Source organism: Eleutherodactylus coqui, chromosome 4 (assembly GCF_035609145.1).
Source record: "Eleutherodactylus coqui strain aEleCoq1 chromosome 4, aEleCoq1.hap1, whole genome shotgun sequence".
NCBI lineage: Eukaryota > Metazoa > Chordata > Amphibia > Anura > Eleutherodactylidae > Eleutherodactylus > Eleutherodactylus coqui.
The window spans coordinates 175,679,728-175,701,087 of NC_089840.1; the positions used below are offsets into that span (position 1 = coordinate 175,679,728).

Here is a 21,360-nt window from a genome sequence, read left to right on the forward strand (position 1 = left end):
CTTTACCGGTAACAGCTGCAAAGGAAGACAAGAAAAGGTTTCAGCATCCATAAAAACACGGCTTTATTAAGACATATTAAAATCCCAACAGGAAAGACATACAACTGACGTTTTTTAAGCTGTCATAGCAGCCCTAATATGACTAAAAGCTGCTGTGACAGCTTGAAATGTGTCAGTTTGTTGTGTCTTTGTATGTCCTTCCTGTTGGGATTTTAATAAGTCCTAATAAAGCTGTAGTTTTATGGATGCTGGATAAAGATGAGCGAACACCAAAATGTTCGGGTTCGCGTTATTCGAAACGAACTTCCCGCGATGTTCGGGTGTTCGTTTCGAATAACGAACCCCATTGAAGTCAATGGGCGACCGGAACATTTTTGTATTTCGCCGATGCTCGCTAAGGTTTTCATGTGTGAAAATCTTGGCAATTCAAGAAAATGATGGGAACGACACATGAATTCATGAATTCATGAATGGGTGTGAGTGAGGGCTGGCCTCTGATTGGTCAGGCTGTGACCATTCAGAGGCATCTTATTCAGCAGGCGGGGATTTTAAATCCCCGGCTGCTGAATACTACTCACAGCTGTTCAGAGCAGTTCAGGAGAACTGCAGCCTGCCGCGCTGAACTCCGTCTGCCGGCACCAGGTGAGTATATATATATTTTTTATTTTTACACATTTCTGGATGAATTGCAGGGAAGGGCTTATATATTTAACCCCTTTCCGACAATTCATCCCGCGATCGCCGGCAGCCCATTGCATTCAGTGGAGTCGGCTGTATTGCCGGTTCCATTGAATTCAATGGGCAAACATCGTTCTTCTCTGTCACAGCTGTTACAGCTGTGGCAGAGAAGAAGGATTTGTCTTCTATATGTTCTCAATGGGGTTGGCGCTGCTGCCGCCGGCCCCATTGAGCGCATATAGAAAAGATTTCTCAGGGAAGAAAGTTAAAGTAACCCGAACATCCGAACATCGTGTGGTGTTCGTTACGAATAACGAACATCCCGAACACCCTAATATTCGCCCGAGCATCAAGCTTGGACGAGTACGTTCGCTCATCTCTAATGCTGGAACCTTTTCTTGTCTACTAATGCTTATTTGGTGAGTTTGTGGCTAGCAATAATGAGCACACAGTGGTTGGTGTTAATGGAGGCATTGCAGCAGATACTGAGGGGAATTAAGGTTGGCACTAATGAGGGTATAGGGGCAATGTGTTGTTAGTGCTTTTTGGGAGCACCATTACTAGCACTTATTGATACTGTGCACTTTAAAATAACAATTGTCACGTCTTCTTCATGACTAGTAAACTACGAAAGAGGCTCACGGACAGACATAAACCAATGACTAACACTCAACTAGCATAATTGCATGCATAAACAGATGGAATTGCTACAGTACATACACGGTATTAGTTTGTATTTTGGCCAAGATACTTCTGCCTATGAGCCCGCAGCAATGGTCCACGTCATCTCGTGGTTCCCTACTCTCATAAGACAACTTCGATATGAAACTTGCCTGCACGAAGGGTGATTGTCCCAATAGGGATTGTCCTATGCTGGAACCAAAGGACCTAACTCACCCAAAGATGGTAGATGATCCAAAACAGGATAGGACACAGTTCACACCAACACACCAGCTAATACATACCAAACAGAAACAGGACTGTTCCCACACCACATGTCCCGCCACCTGCACAAACACCCAGAACACGTCACTGCACACACACCATCCAACCATCCATCTACTAATGCAAACATCAGGGTGTTTGGAAACCAGCATCTTCTATCCAGAGGGGCTTTTATTTATATGCAGTAGACCAGTGGGGATTGGCTGGCTAGAGAAACTCCACACCCAGCCAGCTCAATTATCCCACACCTGTGGCATATTGCTCCTGGAACCTCATAGCACAACAGGTCCCAGCAGCATAACCTAACAAAATTCTATGTGAACCCTGTTATTGGCACTGTTTTAGGGGTTTTCTCTGACATTCATGACTTGCACAATTCTGGAAACACTCTAAATGACAGCATTATAGAGCACTGTGACTAGAAAACTAATAGGAAAACTTGCACTCATTACAGACACTGCGGAAGACATTATGACCTTACAGGGGAGCACTGCTGAGAGAGTCGGGAGCCTTTTACTATATTTTCCATAGGCACTAAAAGAGCTTGTCCTCCACTGAGTATTAGCAACCTGTTATAAGCTGATTACTTTATTGCTCCCTGAATTTTGTTTTCTCATGACAAGATATAATCAAGGGCTATCATGGTTTGAGTAAATAAAGGTTATTTTTTATATGAAGAAAAACTATAATTTATCCTATATTTGATGGATGCACAAGTGCCTAACTTGTTAGAAGACACAGCTGTAATACCTGTGCTGTAGCTATAATATGTCCTGCATTAGTGTTCTCATAGCCAAAACAGTTTAGGTTGGAGTTAGGTGAGTATGATTGAAGATTTTAGAGAAAGCTAGATCTACATTATAACCAGAGACTTAAAGGGGTTGTCCCGCGAAAGCAAGTGGGGGTATACACTTCTGTATGGCCATATTAATGCACTTTGTAATATACATCGTGCATTAAATATGAGCCAAACAGAAGTTATTCACTTACCTGCTCCGTTGCTGGCGTCCCCGTCTCCATGGTGCCGTCTAATTTCAGCGTCTAATCTCCCGATTAGACGCGCTTGCGCAGTCCGGTCTTCTCCCTTCTGAATGGGGCCGCTCGTGCTGGAGAGCTGCTCCTCGTAGCTCCGCCCCGTCACGTGTGCCGATTCCAGCCAATCAGGAGGCTGGAATCGGCAATGGAACGCACAGAGCCCACGGTGCACCATGGGAGAAGACCTGCGGTCCACCGTGGGTGAAGATCCCGGCGGTCATCTTCGCAAGGTAAGTAAGAAGTCACCGGAGCGTGGGGATTCGGGTAAGTACTATCGTTTTTTTTTTTTTAAACCCCTGCATCGGGTTTGTCTCGCGCCGAACGGGGGGGGCTATTGAAAAAAAACAAAACCGTTTTGGCGCGGGACAACCCCTTTAATCTGAAGTTTCTTGGTCCCACTACAATATCTATAATAAGGCCACCTATCATGTGTAATTTCTTATCTTGCACTTCATCAGGGTCCAGGTGTAATCACAGCCTATGTACCTTGTACAGTTGTAGAAGGGTAGTAGAGTGTTATGAGCATTTTGTCGTTATTTGCACTTTATTAATTCCACAAGAATTGTCATGCAGTAATAACTGGATGAAGTAAAATAATGCATGCATGGTATATATGAATGTGATCTTTTGGTGTTATCTAGTGGCCAGTAGGGACAATGGCAGGAAAAATGTCATTTTGTGTGATTAATTCACTGATTGGTAGGGCAGGTGATGTGTTCCTGGGAGAGGAAACAAGAATAGAAGAGTTAGTCCAAAGTCTTACTGTGCTGCATTACATAATGAACCAGTATGGAGAGCTGCTTGACTGAGGCCTGGGATGCAGTGACAGAGGGAAGCCACTGCCAGAGAACTGTTGCTGTATGCCATTAGAGGGGCATGACGAGCAGTTGTTGTGGGTGCAGTTGTTTCTGTCTTAGCTGCGCCTGCATTCAGGAAGCTATGATTAATAGCCGCCAGAGAAAATTAAAATAAACTTAGCTGTCTTTTAACTCCTTCCCGCTCCTGGACGTACCTGGTACGTCATGGCAGCCTGGTACTTCCCGCAACATGACGTACCTGGTACGTCCTGGAGATAGCACGGGATCACATAAGATCCCGCGCTATCCCGCAGCGGGAGCCGGCTGTCAGTCACAGCCGGCGTCCCGCTCCAACAGCGGGGGGACATCGGAGATGCGCCCGCCGCTGTTAACCCCTTCCCTGCCGCGATCTAAGTAGATCGCGGCAGGGAAAGAGTTCACAGAGGGATCGCGATCCCTGTGTGTCTCCGGCCGGAACTCGCGATGTTATCGCGAGAGCCCGGCCTGTCACCATGGCAACAGGACGCCAGACACTGGCGTCCTGTATTGCCTGTGCCTATAATCGCTGTACAAGCGATAAGGCATGGCAGAGCAGTAGCTTTGCCATGCCTTATGACAGCGATCATAGGCACAGTGATGTAAGTCCCTCAGAGGGACTCAAATAGTATAAAAAAAAGAAAAGAAAAGTGTAAAAAAAAGAAAAATGTAAAAAAAAAAATGTAAAAAACCCCTTTTTTATGCTTTTTCTAATATTAGCATAAAAAAAGGGAAAAAAACTAAAACCCCACATATTGGATATTGACGCGTCCGTAACGACGTGTACAAAAAGTTGAACACGCTTTTTATTTTGTACGACAAAAAGCGTAAAAAAACCCGCTAAAAAACAGAGGCAAAATGCTAATTTTTAGCATTTTGCCTCACAAAAAATGCAATAAAAGTGATCAAAAAAGCCGTACATTTCCCAAAATGGTACCAATAAAAACTACAGCTCGTCTCGCAAAAAATAAGCCCTTAAAGAGCTCCGTACATAGAAAAATAAAAAAGTTACATGACTTTGAATGCAGCTATAGAGAAAAAAAAAAGATTTCCAAAAAAAGGGGGTTTTATTGCAAAAAAGTGTAAAAACCTAAAAAAAATATAACAATTTTGGTATCGTTGTTACCGTACCGACCCGCAGAAAAAATTTAGTGTGTCATTTATGCTGCATGATTAACGCTGTAAAAAAAAAAAAAAAATCTATGGCAGAATTAATGCGTTTTCTCTCCCTGTTATCATTAAAAAAAAAAAAAAAAAATTTTACGATATTGTCTATATACCCAAAAGTGGCACCGATAAAAACTACAGCTCGCCACGCAAAAAACAGCCCTTATACGGCCGCGTCCACGGAAAAATAAAAAAGTTATGGCTTTTGAAAAATGGAGATGGAAAAATACCAAAAAATCGCTTGGTCCTCAACGCCAAAATAGGCCGTGTCATTAAGGGGTTAATAAGCCGATGATGTACACAGACTGCAGTGTACAATATTCTATATTGTGAATGTGCCCTGTCACTAGACTACAGATTGCCAAAAAATAGTCTATAACCTGCTGTCAGATTACTAAATCTGTATTCCACTGGCTGTGATACAGTGGTATTTGGTTGCTTCAGAGCTTACAGGTGCAATTCCGATATAATAGAACGCAACAATTTTGCTAGGATAATTCTATCATCCTGAAAGTAGTTCTGAAGTGGCGATTCCCTTTGTAGAGCTTGTGCTCTCATTGTGTCTTCTTGTGCCTTATAATTTAGCAATATTTTACTGTTGACTATAGGGCTTGTTTTTAAATAATGATTCAATGTGTGAAGCTGTTAACTAGAGGAGAACATTCAGAGTTTGTTCAGAGATTTTTTTCTGTTGATTCTGTACCAAAATCTGCATGTAAATTGCATTTTTTTTACTTTCCATTGTTTCAATGGAATCCATGGTGTAGTTCATACTGTACAATGCAATTTTTACTGCAAATAAATTTTAAAACCACTTTGTAGAAAAAAAATAATGTCACTTCTTGATGTGGAAACACGTAGGATAGCCACTCAATGGAACTAATCTATGTGCAGATCCAGTGGCAATTTAACTCCTAGTCTTCTACAGGAATATGAGGCTCAGGGCAGCTTCAATCATAGGGCAAACGGTGCATATTCAAAGGGTACCTTGACAAGAGTCACTCTTGACACTTTCAAGTGCGTTTGCCTCCTTCGAACGCTAACACACTTGACAGCTTTGTGGATGGAAGGGCCCCCAGATGCCTGTTTAGGGCTGCCTGGCGCCACTACTGATACTGCAGCAGCCAATGAAAGGGGTTAAATTCATGAGCACACACTCAGTCACACAGACTCCCTGCTGTCTGAGCACTGAAGCCAGGAGGAGGGGTGAAGAGGCCGAAAGGTTGTCTGCAGGGAGACAGACTACGTGTGACTGTGTGTGTATTCATGACTTTAACCCCTTTCTGCTGTGGGAATAATAGAAGGCACGGAGCCCTTGCACAGGCACTGGGAAACAAAAGGGCTTGATACTAAGTAGAGCCACAGATGGGGTTTGGGGGAAACAGGGGATCCCTCTTGATATTTGAGCCACAAAGAGGGCCACTCTTACTATTTGGGGGTTCTGTTAGTAATTAGGGGGGCCCATAGGTCCTATTACTAAATGGGGCCACAGAGGGGGTATTATTACTTAGTGGGGTCATATAGGTGGTCTTGTTCTTGATTGGGGCATACAGGGGGCCCTATAAACTAGTAGAACCACAGTATTAATCCCTTCCTGAGGGGCAACATATATGTATATAATGCCGCTTTGGGAGCTGAGCCTGCTACATACACAACCCGTGTCAGACAACTTTTATGGCTGACTCCAACCCGCAACAGCCATGATCAGTGTTCATGCCGATTGTGGCTGTTAACCCTTTAAATACCACTGATAATTCTAACAGAGGCATTTAAATGCAGTGATTAGCACTTAGGCGTCCCAAATTGCCCCCCTCGCAATTAAATTGCGGGATGCATTCGATTATCATGGCAGCCTGGGGACTTCTGAAGGCCTGCCATTAGTGAGTGCCTATTAAAGGGGTTGTCCCGCAGCAGCAAGTGGGTCTATACACTTCTGTATGGCCATATTAATGCACTTTGTAATGTACATTGTGCATTAATTATGAGCCATACAGAAGTTATCAAAAGTTTTATACTTACCTGCTCCGTTGCTGGCGTCCTCGTCTCCATGGTGCCGACTAATTTTCGGCCTCTAATGGCCAAATTAGCCGCGCTTGCGCAGTCCGGGTCTTCTGCTGTCTTCAATGGGGCCGCTCGTGCAGAATGCCGGCTCCGTGTAGCTCCGCCCCGTCACGTGCCGATTCCAGCCAATCAGGAGGCTGGAATCGGCAATGGACCGCACAGAAGCCCTGCGGTCCACAGAGAGACAGGATCCCGGCGGCCATCTTCAGCAGGTGAGTATGAAGACGCCGGACTGCCGGGATTCGGGTAAGTACTACCTGGTGTGTTTTTTTAACCCCTGCATCGGGGTTGTCTCGCGCCGAACGGGGGGGGGGGGTTAAAAAAAAAAAAATCAGTTTCGGCGCGGGACAACCCCTTTAAGTCAAGCCTGTTCTGCCTGTCAGAATACCAAAGTATTGCATTGTACAGTATAAGTGATAAGATGATCAGAAGATAAAGTTCACTATGGGGGGAAAAAATTTAAAAATAAGTAAAAGACAAGATTTATTAATTATCAGAAAACATGGTCACCCCGGCTCCAAGAAAAAATTGAATAAAAAAGGGATAAAAAAAATCATATTTAGCCCAAAATAGTATCAGTCAAGACTACAGAACCCCTCACAAAAAACAAGCCCTCACACATCCTCATTGACAGAAAAGTAAAGTTATGAAAGTTAATATATTGTGACAGAAAGCAATTTTTTATTTTAAAAAAAATGTTTTTGTTTTTTTTTATAAGCAGCATCACATGGAAAAAACTATAGAAATTGGTATCGCCATCTTCTTACTCACCTGCAGAATAAAGCTAAGATGTAATTTTTACTGCATCTTGAATGTCATAAAAGTAAACAACCAAAAATGTTGAAATCTGCTTTTTTACCCATATCTCTTCACTTAGAAATGTTTTAGGTCGCTTTCATATGGGCGCCATAATTGCACGATTTTCCTGCGATTGCTACAGTGCTACAAATCGCATGTATGTGAAGCCAATGCTTAAGGAGACCATATTTTGTAGGCTGCTACGTTGAGAGAAAAAAATCGTGACATGATGAATATTGCGATGTTTTGTAGCCCATATTTCCCTATTGAGCATTGCTTTGTGTTGCCTCACACAAAATCATGGAAGTGCTGGCTTTGATTAGCTCTCAAGCACCACAGCTCAGCCAATCAATGCAGTGCTCAATAAACCAATCCCAGTCATTCAATGCGATGGCTGTGATTGGTTCATCGAGCGCTGCAGTGATTGACTGAGTCTACCAGTGTGCAGCCAAGTTCCTGCTTCTGTGTACCCTGCTCTCAACCAGAGAGATCAGTTTTGGGTCACAACAAGAGAGCACAGTGCGAGATTACGTGAGTATAAGTCTTCATTACTTTTTGAGGCACATATTTTTTGGGGGGAGTGATGGGGGCACTCAAGAAACCAAGATGTTAAAGCAGCCCTACTTGGGCTCAACCTTAGATTTCAGGTGCAGATTTCACTCCGAATACACATCAGAATTTTCCGACATGTATTTATTCTCATGTCAACTTACTCTAAGCAAATTGTGGTTAAGTGTATCAGATAAATTACAGTGAATAAATAAGAGCATTCAGAACTCTAATGGGTTTTTACTATCAATCAGAAACGACAAGATGAGGAGAGGAAAAAGGGTGAGGAACAAATTCGCCAGAGAGAAGAGCTTCGTGCAAAAGAGCTCTACCTGAGTCTAAAGAGAGCGCAATTACAAAGTCAACGTAATGAAAATGACGAACAAGAGTGGCAAGAACAATGTAAGTAGAAGCAAAAGGGGTTTTTCCCCTCTGTTAATATTTTAGCCTTTTTAAACAGGTCAGTTACTAGCCATGGGACAAAATATTAAAGTTGCCATGACTGAATGACTATAATGAAATCAATATGGTACCATACACCAGCCAATATTAGATGAAATTAAGGACTACCCAATGAAACTATGAACACTATGGAATAATAAACTATATATAGTTTTTGAAACAGAATGGGTCCAAGCGCAACAGGGTGCTCAATAATATCAATACCCAAATATATAGTGAAAGCTTCCTTAAATAAATCAATCAAAAAAGGATGTCGTATAATGTGAATCCCACATTTTATAGCGTTCCTACTGGGTCTTCCACAGGCAAGGTCGTAGTAGGAGTAGTCTATTTACTGCACATGCATGAGAATGCTTGACCAGGCAGGAAAAATGTAAATTGGGAGCGAGAGAAAATATTGAGAAACGCTCCAGCTAGCAGTGTACTCTATCCCAGAGCCACATACAGTAAGGTACCTGATGATGTCCCCCATTTTGGAATGAATGCACTCCTTCCTTAGTGGCTAGCATCACAGTGCTGAAGTCCCAGGTTCACATCCCACCAAGGACAACATCCGCAAGGAGCTTGCATGCCCTCCCCGTGTCAGTGTGGCTGTCCTCCAGGCACTTTGCTCTCCTCCCACAAACCAAAAACATGGGCGAACCCCAGTGGTGACTGAACCCACAATAACACATGATTCAAAGCCCTGTTGAGTATGCATGCACTATATAAACAAAAATGGTATATTGCACAGCATTTATGCTAAACTAGATATGAATTCAACATTCATCCTTCATATATTTCTTTTATAATTATCAATTGTCATTGTGGGTTCTGTCCCCACTGGGGCTCATGGTTTGGATTCACCTGTCTGTTTCTGGGATGTGCGAGGAGACTGAACTGCTAGGAGGAGGCTCACACAAACAGGGAAGGGGCATGCAGATTCCTTGCGAATGTTGTCCTTGGTCGAATATGAACCTGGGACCTCACCACTGCAGGAGTAGCCACTGTGTTGTGAGGTGGTTAGTGGCAAGTGATGAATACCTGGTAGGGAATGTTAACTGGGAGAGGGAAGGGATCTAATTATTTAATGACCCTGTCTGGTATGATATATAAGGACGCCTGGATTCTTAGTAAGCCTACCCTGAAGAAGGAGTGTGTTAATTTCAAAATGCATAAGATCTTTTGGTTACTGGTGGCTTTTATAGCTGCTGGGTGACATAACTAGGTTACCTACGTGGAGCTGGGAAGTGAGAGTATGCTACCGGCTGGAGCATTTCTCAATATTTTGTTGCCTCTCTCTGAGCTCCCAATTTACATCCTTCCTGCCTAGTCAAGCATTCTTGTGGAAGTGCAATCAATACATAGTAACATAGTATGTAAGGCCGAATGAAGACAATGTCCATCTAGTCCAGCCTGTCTATCCTACTGTGTTGATCCAGAGGAAGGCAAAAAACCCCAAGGCCAGAAGCCAATTAGCCCTTTTGGGGGAAAAATTCCTTCCCGACTCCCTAATGGCAATCAGACTGTTCCCTGGATCAACCCCTAATAGTTCCTACCTGCCTGTATACCAGGATTGACACTTAACCTAAGATTTATATCCTATAATGTCCTTCCTCTCCAGAAAGACATCAAGTCCCCTTTTAAACTCCTCTATCGATTTTGCCATCACCACTTCCTCCGGTAGAGAGTTCCACAGTCTAACTGCTCTTACAGTAAAGAACCCCTTTCTGTGTTGGTGATGAAACCTACTTTCCTCTAATCGTAGCGGATGTCCTCTTGTTACCTTTGTGGTCCTGGGTGTAAACAGATCACGGGAGAGATCCATGTGTTGTCCCCTCATGTACTTATACATGGTTATTTGGTCGCCTCTTAGCCTTCTTTTTTCTAGAGTAAATAGTCCCAATTTGGATAGCCTCTCTGGGTATTCCAGTCCCGTCATTCCATTTATTAGTTTAGTTGCCCTTCTTTGAACCCCTTCAAGCACTGTGACATCTTTCCTGAGCACCGGTGTCCAGAATTGTACGCAGTACTCCATGTGAGGCCTGACAAGTGCCTTATATAGTGGAAGGATAATGTTCTCGTCCTTCGCCCCTATACCTCTTTTAATGCACCCCAAGACTTTATTTGCCTTTGCAGCAGCTGATTGGCATTGGTTACTCCAGTTTAGTCTATTATCCACTAATACCCCTAGATCCTTTTCCATATCACTTTTCCCCAGCGGTACCCCATTAAGTGAATATTTGTGACATCCGTTCCTCCTGCCCATGTGCATAGTCTTACATTTTTCAACATTGAACTTCATTTGCCATTTTTCTGCCCAAGCCCCCATCCTATCCAGGTCCGTTTGTAGCCGCACATTGTCCTCCGTTGCATTAATTATATTGTATAATTTTGTGTCATCTGCAAATATTGATATTTTGCTTTGCAGCCCCTCTATCAGGTCATTAATAAATATGTTGAACAGAGTGGGGCCTAATACTGAACCCTGTGGCACCCCGCTAGCGACTGTGGTCCAAGCAGAGTACGAACCATTTATTACCACCCTCTGCTTTCTATCTCTGAGCCAATTTTTTACCCACTTACACATGTTTTCACCCAATCCGAGCTGCCTCATTTTGTATATTAGCCTATTATGTGGCACGGTGTCAAAGGCTTTAGAGAAGTCCAGATATACAAGATCAATAGATTCTCCCTGGTCCAGCTTAGAGCTTACTTCGTCGTAGAAACTGATCAGATTTGTCTGACATGATCGCCCCTTCATGAATCCATGCTGGTGAGGAGTTATTCCCTTAATTTCCTTGAGGTACTCATCGATGGCGTCTCTCAGAATCCCCTCGAAAATTCCCGTTACTGAAGTGAGACTTACTGGCCTGTAGTTACCAGGCTCACTTTTGCTCCCTTTTTTGTAAATTGGAACCACGTTGGCAATGCGCCAGTCCAATGGTACTACTCCGGTCTTGATAGTGTCTAGAAATATTAGGTATAGCGGCCTAGCTATCTCGTCACTTAGTTCCTTTAGTATCCATGGGTGTAATCCATCTGGGCCCGGTGATTTATCAATTTTAGTTTTCTTTAGACGCTTCCGCACCTCCTCCTGCGTTAGGTATGAGATATTTTGTGAGGGGTTCATTTTATTCCCCTGCATCTCGTGTGGCATTTCCTTTTCTTTGGTGAACACACTTGAGAAGAAGCTGTTTAGTAGATTTGCTTTCCCTTCGTCATCATCAATGATTTCTCCTGCATTGTTTTTTAAAGGGCCAGCGCTCTCCCTGCAAATCCTTTTGCTGTTTATGTAGTTGAAAAATAGCTTCGGGTTGTTTCTGCTCTCTTTTGCGATCCGTCTTTCTGCTTCCTCCTTGGCAGTTTTGATCGTATCTTTGCATATTTTGTTTTTTTCCCTGTATGATTTTAGCGCTTCTTCGCTGCCTTCTTGCTTTAGTAGTTTGAACGCTTTCTTCTTTTCGTTTATTGCCCCTCGTACCGTCTTGTCGAGCCACATTGGTTTCCTTTTAGCTGAGTTTGTTTTATTTTTAAAGGGAATGAACTGCTCACATGAGGTGATTAGGATCCTTTTGAACTTTTCCCATTTTTCCTCCGTACTGATATTTTTGAGGATGTTGTCCCAATTAATGTTACCGATAGTAGTTCTAAGCTCATCAAATTTTGCTTTACTAAAGTTTAGTTTCTTTGTCTCTCCCTGATAAGGCTTCCTATTGATTGACAGCTGGAAGTTGATTATATTGTGGTCGCTGTTCCCCAAGTGCCCCTCAACCTGCACCCCCCTTATACGTTCCGGTTTGTTAGTTAGCACTAGGTCCAGAATGGCTCTCCCTCTTGTTGGTTCCTGCACAAGTTGGTTCAGGTAATTGTCTTTAATTACTCTCAAGAACTTATCACCCCTGTGAGATTTGCAGGTTTCGTTCTCCCATGTTATATCTGGGTAATTAAAGTCCCCCATGATAATTACTTCGTTTCGTTTTGACACCTCTTCTATCTGCCTTAGTAGTAAGTCTTCAGTTTCTTCTGTTGCTTTTGGTGGTCGATAGAAGACCCCTATCAGGATTTTGTTATTTTTTCCTCCCTGTATTTCTACCCACAGAGATTCCACCTGTTCGTCTCCTACCCCTATATCCTCCCGTAGCCTCGGCTTCAAGTTCGATTTGACGTACAGACATACCCCTCCCCCTTTCTGGTTCCTTCGGTCTCTTCTGAAGAGATTGTACCCCTGCAAATTCACCGCCCAATCGCACTTTTCATCAAGCCATGTTTCAGTAATTCCGACTATGTCATAACTTTCATCAGTCATTCTTGCTTCAAGCTCGCCCACTTTACCGATCAGACTTCGTGCATTCGTGATCATACAATTTATATCATTTTTTTTGTTTTTTAAATTTGTTTTGTTGCTATTCGTACTTATGGCTGATCTATCAGTTCTAACTGTACTAACCCCACCCCCTGCTCGTCCCCCATTCCCTTTGCTTGGACCCAGATCGCTAATTACACTGGCTACCCCACTATTTCTCATTTTGCCCTCCCCCCCAGTCCCTAGTTTAAACACTCCTCCAGCCTTCTAGCCATCTTTTCCCCCAGCACAGCTGCACCCTCCCCATTTAGATGCAGCCCGTCCCTACGGTAGAGCCTGTAGCCGACCGCAAAGTCAGCCCAGTTCTCCAGGAACCCAAATCCCTCCTTCTTACACCAACTCCGGAGCCACTTGTTTACCTCCCTAAGGTCCTGCTGCCTTTCTAGTGTGGCTTTAGGTACAGGTAGTATTTCCGAGAAAACTACCCTGGAGGTCCTCGCCCTGAGCTTGGACCCTAAGTCCCTGAAATCCTTTTTGAGGGCCCTCCATTGACCTCTAACTTGTTCATTGGTGCCAACGTGCACCATGACTGCTGGATCCTCACCAGCCCCTCCCAGTAATCTGTCAATCCGATCCGCGATGTGTCGAACTCGAGCGCCAGGAAGACAACACACCGTTCGACGATCCCGGTCTTTATGGCAGATTGCCCTCTCTGTCCCCCTAATAATTGAGTCCCCCACCACTAGAACCTGTCTAGCCTGCCCTGCGCTCCCCGTCCCCGTCTCACTGGAGCAGTCATCCCCCTGGCGTTCAGAGGGCGTGTCGTGCTGCAGCGGTGCTGGCTCTGTAATGGCATCCCCCTCATCTGCCAATCGTGCAAACTTGTTGGGTTGTGCCAGTTCAGGACTAGCCTCCCTGGTTCTCTTCCCTCTATCCCTCCTTCTTTCTGTCACCCAGCTGACTGCCTGCTCCCCCTGCACTTCCGTACTACCGTCCGCCCCCGCCTCTACCCCAGCGAGTGCCTGCTCAGTGAGCACCAAACTCCTTTCCATGATGTCAATGGCTCTCAGTGTTGCCAGTTGCCCATTTAGATCCAGAATTTGGGCTTCTAAATGTTCGACGTGCACGCATCTTGCGCAACAGTATGCACCCTCGATCGGCTGATCAAGGACCGCATACATTGCACAAGTAGCACACTGGATGACATTGCCAGGCATGGAGCTCATCCTAATGGGGATCTACAATTTACTTGTGGAAGTAGTGAAGATAGACTTGTTCACACTCCGCTCACGCGCTGCTGCAACCGCTCAACCGCTGACCCGCTGCTGCAACCGCTGACCCGCTGCTGCAACCGCTGACCCGCTGCTGCAACCTCTCACACCCTGCTGCAACCGCTGACCCGCTGCTGCAACCGCTCACACCCTGCTATAACCGCTCACCCGCTGCTTCAACCGCTGCCGCAACCGCTGACCCGCTGCCGCAACCGCTGACCCGCTGCCGCAACCGCAACCGCTGACCCGCTGCCGCAACCGCTGACCCGCTGCCGCAACCCCTCACCCGCTGCTGCGACCCCTCACCGCTGCACCCGCTGCTGCGACCCCTCTCCCGCTGCTGCGACCACTCAACTGCTCACACGCTGCTGCAACCGCTCACTCGCTGCCGCTCTCGCGCAAACGCTTACCCGCTGACACGCGCTCACAAAAATTTTTTTTTTTTTTCCCCCCCCTCACAAACACTTAGACCCCCAGACACACACACACACAGAAGACACAACTAACCAGATACACAGAAGACACACAGCTCACAAACACACACAGAGGTAGAGGTAGATACTTATCAGCACACTCTGCCCTCCTGTCTCAGCTGCTTCGTTCTGGTCCCCTCCGCTACTGCCGGTCTCTGATTGCTGCCCCCGCACCTGCACCTGCTTCTGCTCCGGCGGCCGCTCACTCCACCTGTCACTCTGCACTCCTCCTGCCGGCTCCTGTCACCTTCGGGCGCCGGTATCGGCTCCTCCGCTGGTCCGTTGTCTCCCTCAGACCCCCCGCTCGTGCCTCTGCCTCTGCCTCGGCGCGCTGCTACTGGCGTCTGACGTCACTTCTCACTTTACAATACATTGCAAGACTTTCACGTGCCCGAGAAGTTAGTGCTTGCCATATGCCGCACTACTTCCACTATTACCTTGCCCATGGAAGACCCAGTAGTACCGCTATACAATGTAAGTGTGACTCGAGTTATAGAACATAATTTTTTTGATCGATTTATTCGAGAAAGCTTTCACTATATATTTGCAAGTATGAAATGATCCAGATATTGATGTTATTGGAGCAGCTTGTTACACCTGGAACCTTTCTGTTTCATAGGTCTGTTCTTGGTGTGCATATCTGTAATGGCCTGATAGATGCTATTGGTCTATCAGCAGCATTAGGGGTTTATCATTCACTTTAGATTGGGGCAGATATCATTGTTTTATTGTATTATATCTAGTTTTTCCCTACATTGCCGTGTGCATAAGGAAATCCTCCTGACGCCTCCATAAAATAAAATCATCCCATGCATGCAAAAACACTCCAAAAACACCAAATGATCCAGTGAGAAGACAGGAACTAAAACATAATTGCTACTTTATTGAATCATGTTGATCATGGTTCAATAACTCATGCTTGATGATTTGATATCCTTAAGGTTTATATTAGGTTTATATTATGCCAAAAGAATGTATTTTTTTTAGCCATATTGAAAAGTGCAGTCTACTAAAATTTTGAATATAAGGGAATCCTAGAAAAATTGCATGGCATATGTTCATTTAATATATTAGTCAATGTGTGATATATAGCTACATAGGACACAGCTATATGTCCAAGACCTAAAAACCGGACATAAGGGGAAAATGACATGTAAATAGAGCTTTAGTATAAGGAAATAATCCAACCATGCTCCTGTGGCATAGAAAGTTTTACTTTATTCAGACCAGCTGTTGTCATTAATCTTTTAGGTAACTGAGCCATGCAGAGGAAATCTCATCATCATGGGATCTGGTGAAAATAATAATTTTGTGGATTATTTCATCCCCAGATCAAGACTACATTTAGTCTTGGAAAATCAGTTTTGTTAATTTTTCATTTGTAATTCCAACTGTAAGCAAAAGTCAAAGCTACTTGGTGTATTATTACGTTTATTGCATTGCTTGGAATTTACTTAATAGTATTTACTGTAAAGGTTTTCTAACATTGTAAAATGATGACACACATACAATACTATAAGATGTGCTGTGCCACCCCTATGCCAGGCAAGGCAAAACAGGTTCATCAACCAAAACGCCCACTTTGGTCATGGACTCATATAATATTAGTCCTGAAAGTATTTCTATTTATTTAAAATTTAGAAAACTAATTCAGAAGTAATTGTCCAGCCTTGTAGTCACATTAGCTACTTAAAGGCTACCTATAAAGAAGCTTTTATATTGCTGTTCCTCTCATAATACCCTTTAATTAGCACCATGCTGTGTATGCAGTTGTCTCTCACAATACATTGCAGCCCAGAGCTTGAAAACCAAGCCTGCCTTTGACACCAAGGATAAACATCAAATTACTTATCTCTGGAGAAGTCATTTGCTAATTGGTCTTCAAAATTTTATTCAGTCTTGAATGATAAAACATCTCTGCAGGAAGAGATGCAGCAAACATTTAGTATTTCCAATCTGAAGCTGGCCATTAGCCACTCAGATGATTGATCTCATATGGCCCTTGGAATTATAGGGTTAGAGTTTGGGGGTGGCAATGTTTGCCACTAATCAATGAAAAGCAACATAATCAGATCTAGTAAAAACAAGTTTTAAGATCTGATCACTATTAACCTGTGATCACAGAAAGATATGGATGAGTGTAAATGACAAACAGAGCAATGCATACAGTAAAGCTACCACAGAATGTGAAGGATTGACCAAATAGTATCTATCTAATCATATGACTGTTTAGGTCATGAAGTGCCAGATAAAAATGAACCCAGTGGTACACTTTATAGAACCAAGAATTTCCTTGACAGGTGATCATGTTAGACTTGGTGCTAATGAGAGATTAGGAAATCTTAAGAAAATGTCTTCATTGATTCTCAAATGTGCAAATATCAAATCTTGCAAAGTAATTTTATGATTACTAGCGTGGTTGTAGTTAAAGGGAATTTGACAGCTAGAACATTCTGTCCAAACTGCAGGCATCATGTTATAGAGCTCGAGGAGCTGAGCAGATGGATATATAGTTTTATGGGGAAAGATTCAGAAGAACCTGTATTATATTAATTTAAACCTCTGCACATTCTGAGCTGAACAGTCCAATGGGTGGTCCTATCAGTGATTGACAGCTACCCCTGTATGTACAGTCCAGTGGGCGATCCTATTAGTGATTAACAGTTATCCCTGTGAATACAGTCATAACTGATCACTGATTGGACCGTCCACTGGACTGTACATACAGGGGTAGCTGTCAATTACTGATAGGATTGCCCACTGGACTGTACATACAGGGGTAGCTGTCAATCACTGATTGGACCGCCAACTGGACTGTACATACAGGAGTAGCTGTCAATCACTGATAGGGCCACCAATTGGACTTTTTAGCTCAGGATGAGTAAAAATATTAATGAATAAAATACAAGTACTACTGAATCTTTCCCCATAATACTATATATCAATCTTCTCAGCTCCTCCTGCTCTATAACATCATGGCTGCAGTTTGGACAGTGTGTTTGAACTGACAGATTTCTTTAAACTACATTTGACAAGTATATATAGGGGTGTGCATAGAAGAGAGGGGTTGTCAATTGTATCGTTTTGACAACCAGGGCGTAGTGTTTTCTATCCCATCCACATTCTTTCCATTAGTGTTGAGCCAAGGGTGCAGATGTACAGCTGTAGACAAATTTCTCTTCAGGAAGAATGGCAGTGGATGTAATTTAGTGGTTGAAGGTCTTTATTTTGCTTCATACATATAAGAGAGTAGAATATACATGCTTCTGTTAGTTTTGTTTACATTCTGGTACTTAACAGGCTAGGTATAAGATGGTAACTTGTTTCTGTTTTCAGTACGCAAGTCAAAGGCAGCTGATGAAGAACGCAAGCACAAAGCCCGCAGGGCAAGGGCTGAATATCATCGTCAATCTTTGCGAGCCATTCAAAAAGGAAAGGTAGCTGGACTAAGTAACTTATTCCAAAATGCCAACTTCAGCAATGGGCAAGAATCTAGTCAAGATAACAGCAGTTTATCACCTGTTAAACCTCAAGTGCCAGTTCAGTAAGTTGTTTTATAGAACGTTATTCAGATTTTATTGCTAATACCATCATTTATGTCTGTATTGGTGTTACATGTTTTTCTCAAGAATTTTACTTGCTGCTATCTTTGTTAAATAGTTGCGGGCATACTCATTTGTGGACAAACTGAGCATCAAGAAAGGCCGAATGCTACAGTATAATATCAAAAAGTGGCAGCACTTGAAGCTTCTGGGCCAGAATGCAACAGCTCCAAAAGGACCCTCCCCCCACCTATCAGAGGTCTTTTGCAGTGTTGGTCTCCTAATATAGGGTAGAGCAACCTTCAACATGGATGTGACAGTAACTGCCATAACTGTCTATATGCTGTCAGTTAACTGGACAGAATAGGACAGTGAATTTTGTCCAAAGGGATTCTAAATATCTGTAAAATATCCCTAGAGTATGTCATTCACATTTGTTGGATGTCAGGTGCAATATAACTGCTGGGACACTAACTAAATATGAGAATAAAGACGACACTCCACCAAGCCATTTTACGGCAAGATTTCCCAGAGTGATAGCCACCCTAATTTATACACCTTCTAGTATTGCAACTGAGCTCCATTGAAGAGACTGACTTCACCCTAAACCCCCACCAACATAATCCTTATAACATACTGGAATTAACAGAAATGTTAAAAAATCTTAAAGCAAATAAGCATTATTATTCCAGATTATAATTGAAAACCCAACAAATGAAAGAGTGAATCAAATTTAATTACATTTTCCCTTTACTAGAAAAGTATGGGAACGGCCGGCTCGTCCAATATCCAAGGATGTCATTGTTCGTTGGTTTAAGGAAGAACAGCTTCCACGGCGTGCTGGTTTGGAGAAGGATAGTGGACAAATTGCAGCCTGGTTTCATGGTAATGCTCTTGTTTTTGAAAATGTTGAGATTGTTCAATGTTTTTCTACTTTATCCAAATGTTTGGTTGCAAATCCAGTTAAAATTCATGGTTGAAGGGCAATTACACACCGATTGGCCACTTGATTAGAGACACCTACCCTTTCACAATCGGTACTTTCCTGTATGGAAATTAGACAAGTGACCCCAGAGTATAGCATAAAATCAATTGAACATGTTTTCCTTAGGTCAATTTCAGTGTGAATCAACATTAAATGGGAAAATTAAGTGACTTTGAACAAGGCCTGCTCATTGGTGCTACAGTAGGCGGGGCTAGGATTTCAAAAACAGACAACCTTGTGGGGTTTTCTAACGCAACAGTGTCAAGAGTATACTGAGAATGGTGTGATTAAGAAAAAAAATCCAGCAAACAGGGATAGATGTAAGAAACTCGTTAAAAGGGTTGTCCCGCGGCAGCAAGTGGGTCTATACACTTCTGTATGGCCATATTAATGCACTTTGTAATGTACATTGTGCATTAATTATGAGCCATACAGAAGTTATCAAAAGTTTTATACTTACCTGCTCCGTTGCTGGCGTCCTCGTCTCCATGGTGCCGACTAATTTTCGGCCTCTAATGGCCAAATTAGCCGCGCTTGCGCAGTCCGGGTCTTCTGCTGTCTTCAATGGGGCCGCTCGTGCAGAATGCCGGCTCCGTGTAGCTCCGCCCCGTCACGTGCCGATTCCAGCCAATCAGGAGGCTGGAATCGGCAATGGACCGCACAGAAGCCCTGCGGTCCACAGAGAGACAGGATCCCGGCGGCCATCTTCAGCAGGTGAGTATGAAGACGCCGGACCGCCGGGATTCGGGTAAGTACTACCCGGTGTGTTTTTTTAACCCCTGCATCGGGGTTGTCTCGCGCCGAACGGGGGGGGGGGGGGGGGTTAAAAAAAAAAAAACGTTTCGGCGCGGGACAACCCCTTTAATAAAAGGGCTCAGAGGAGGAGGTCAAGAATCGTTCTGATGAACAGGAGATGCACAGTCAAGCAGCCAAATAAAATGCTGGTGCCCCAACTAACATATCTGAATGCACAACTTGCCATTCCTTAACAGCAGGCAGCAAGATCAAATGTCATTTCTTTCTAAGAGAAATAGAAGAGCAAGACTCCAGTGGGGAAAAGAGCATATAAATCAGATCACTGGGCAGTGGAAAAACATCACCTGCTCAGATGAATCCAGATTTTTGTTGCATCCTGCTGATGGGAGGGTCAGAATTTGTTCAGACAGCATAAACCCAGCATAGACAGCAAAATTTTACAAATGTGTGATATTGAGAAGACATCAGTACCTCAATCTAATTTGCAGCAACTTTAGGAAGCTTCCTGTCCGCAGGGGCCGATATTCCTGCACAACGACTTCAAATACCCAGTGGGATCTACCATATGCAACAATGAATTGTTGTGGTTTTAAAGTCCAAAGGAGGTTTAATACAGCATTAGATATGTATAATTCTAATAAAGGTGTCATTTAGTGCATTTATCTTAATAAACATAATTCAATGACTTTTTTTTAAGACTGTACAATAAATATTTTATATAAACATTGAAGAATTAAATTTTGCCCTAAAATTTTTTATTTTTTTCTCTGTAACCCAATTTTGTAATAATGCTTCTTTCGCTCTTGAAATGTATCCTTGGACAATTTGTAACCAATCATACCATCTCATCATTGCATATGACGTGTGTGTACACTTGTGCAATCTTCTTAAATCCTCAATTTAGGGGGGTTTCAGATGACTGTATGCACAATTATGCACTCTTTAGTACAACGTATTTGCTAGTTTGATTAGGCAGATTTGCACGTGTGTTGGTGCATAGTACTGTACGTTTTGCACATGCAGGACCAGTTCACATTTGCGAGACACACCCCTTCCATGATTTAAAAGGCTATTTAGCCAAATGAGGTCCTGATGTGTTCCTTTCTCTAATGGAATTGTGCAGCATATTTCTCCTTTGCGCATATTTAGTGTGCATTTGTGCACCTCCCATACGCTTCTATGAGGTCCATGGTGCGCAAATACGTAGAAAAAAAGAGCAGGACCTATTATTTTGCATTCGCATTAAATGCGTGTGAAAACATGTTGATGAGAATAAACCCATTGACATCAATGGGTTCAATAGGTATATTTTACGCATGCAAGAAACATATGCATATGTCTGATTTCAATGCGTGAAAAATGGACCAATTTTAAGCTGTGTATATCCAAGTGACATCTGTATGCATTGCATGTGTCTGTTTTTTTACATCCATGTGTGATCTGTGTGTCATTCGGTTTTTTTTTCTTTGCATGCAAAAAAATTTACTTCTAGAATTGCTTAGAAATGATCAGTGAAAAAC

General features: G+C 43.2%; 1 protein-coding gene across 1 annotated transcript in view; it reads left to right on the forward strand.

Moving 5' to 3' along the window:
- Positions 1-21,360, forward strand: part of SH2D4B (SH2 domain containing 4B) — a 224,395-nt gene that overhangs the window by 123,062 nt on the left and 79,973 nt on the right. Inside the window, exons 4-6 of the mRNA XM_066601611.1 lie at positions 8,321-8,468; positions 17,894-18,101; positions 18,857-18,984. Of these exons, the coding sequence (XP_066457708.1) occupies positions 8,321-8,468; positions 17,894-18,101; positions 18,857-18,984 (484 nt within the window). The remainder of the gene's footprint in view (positions 1-8,320; positions 8,469-17,893; positions 18,102-18,856; positions 18,985-21,360) is intronic.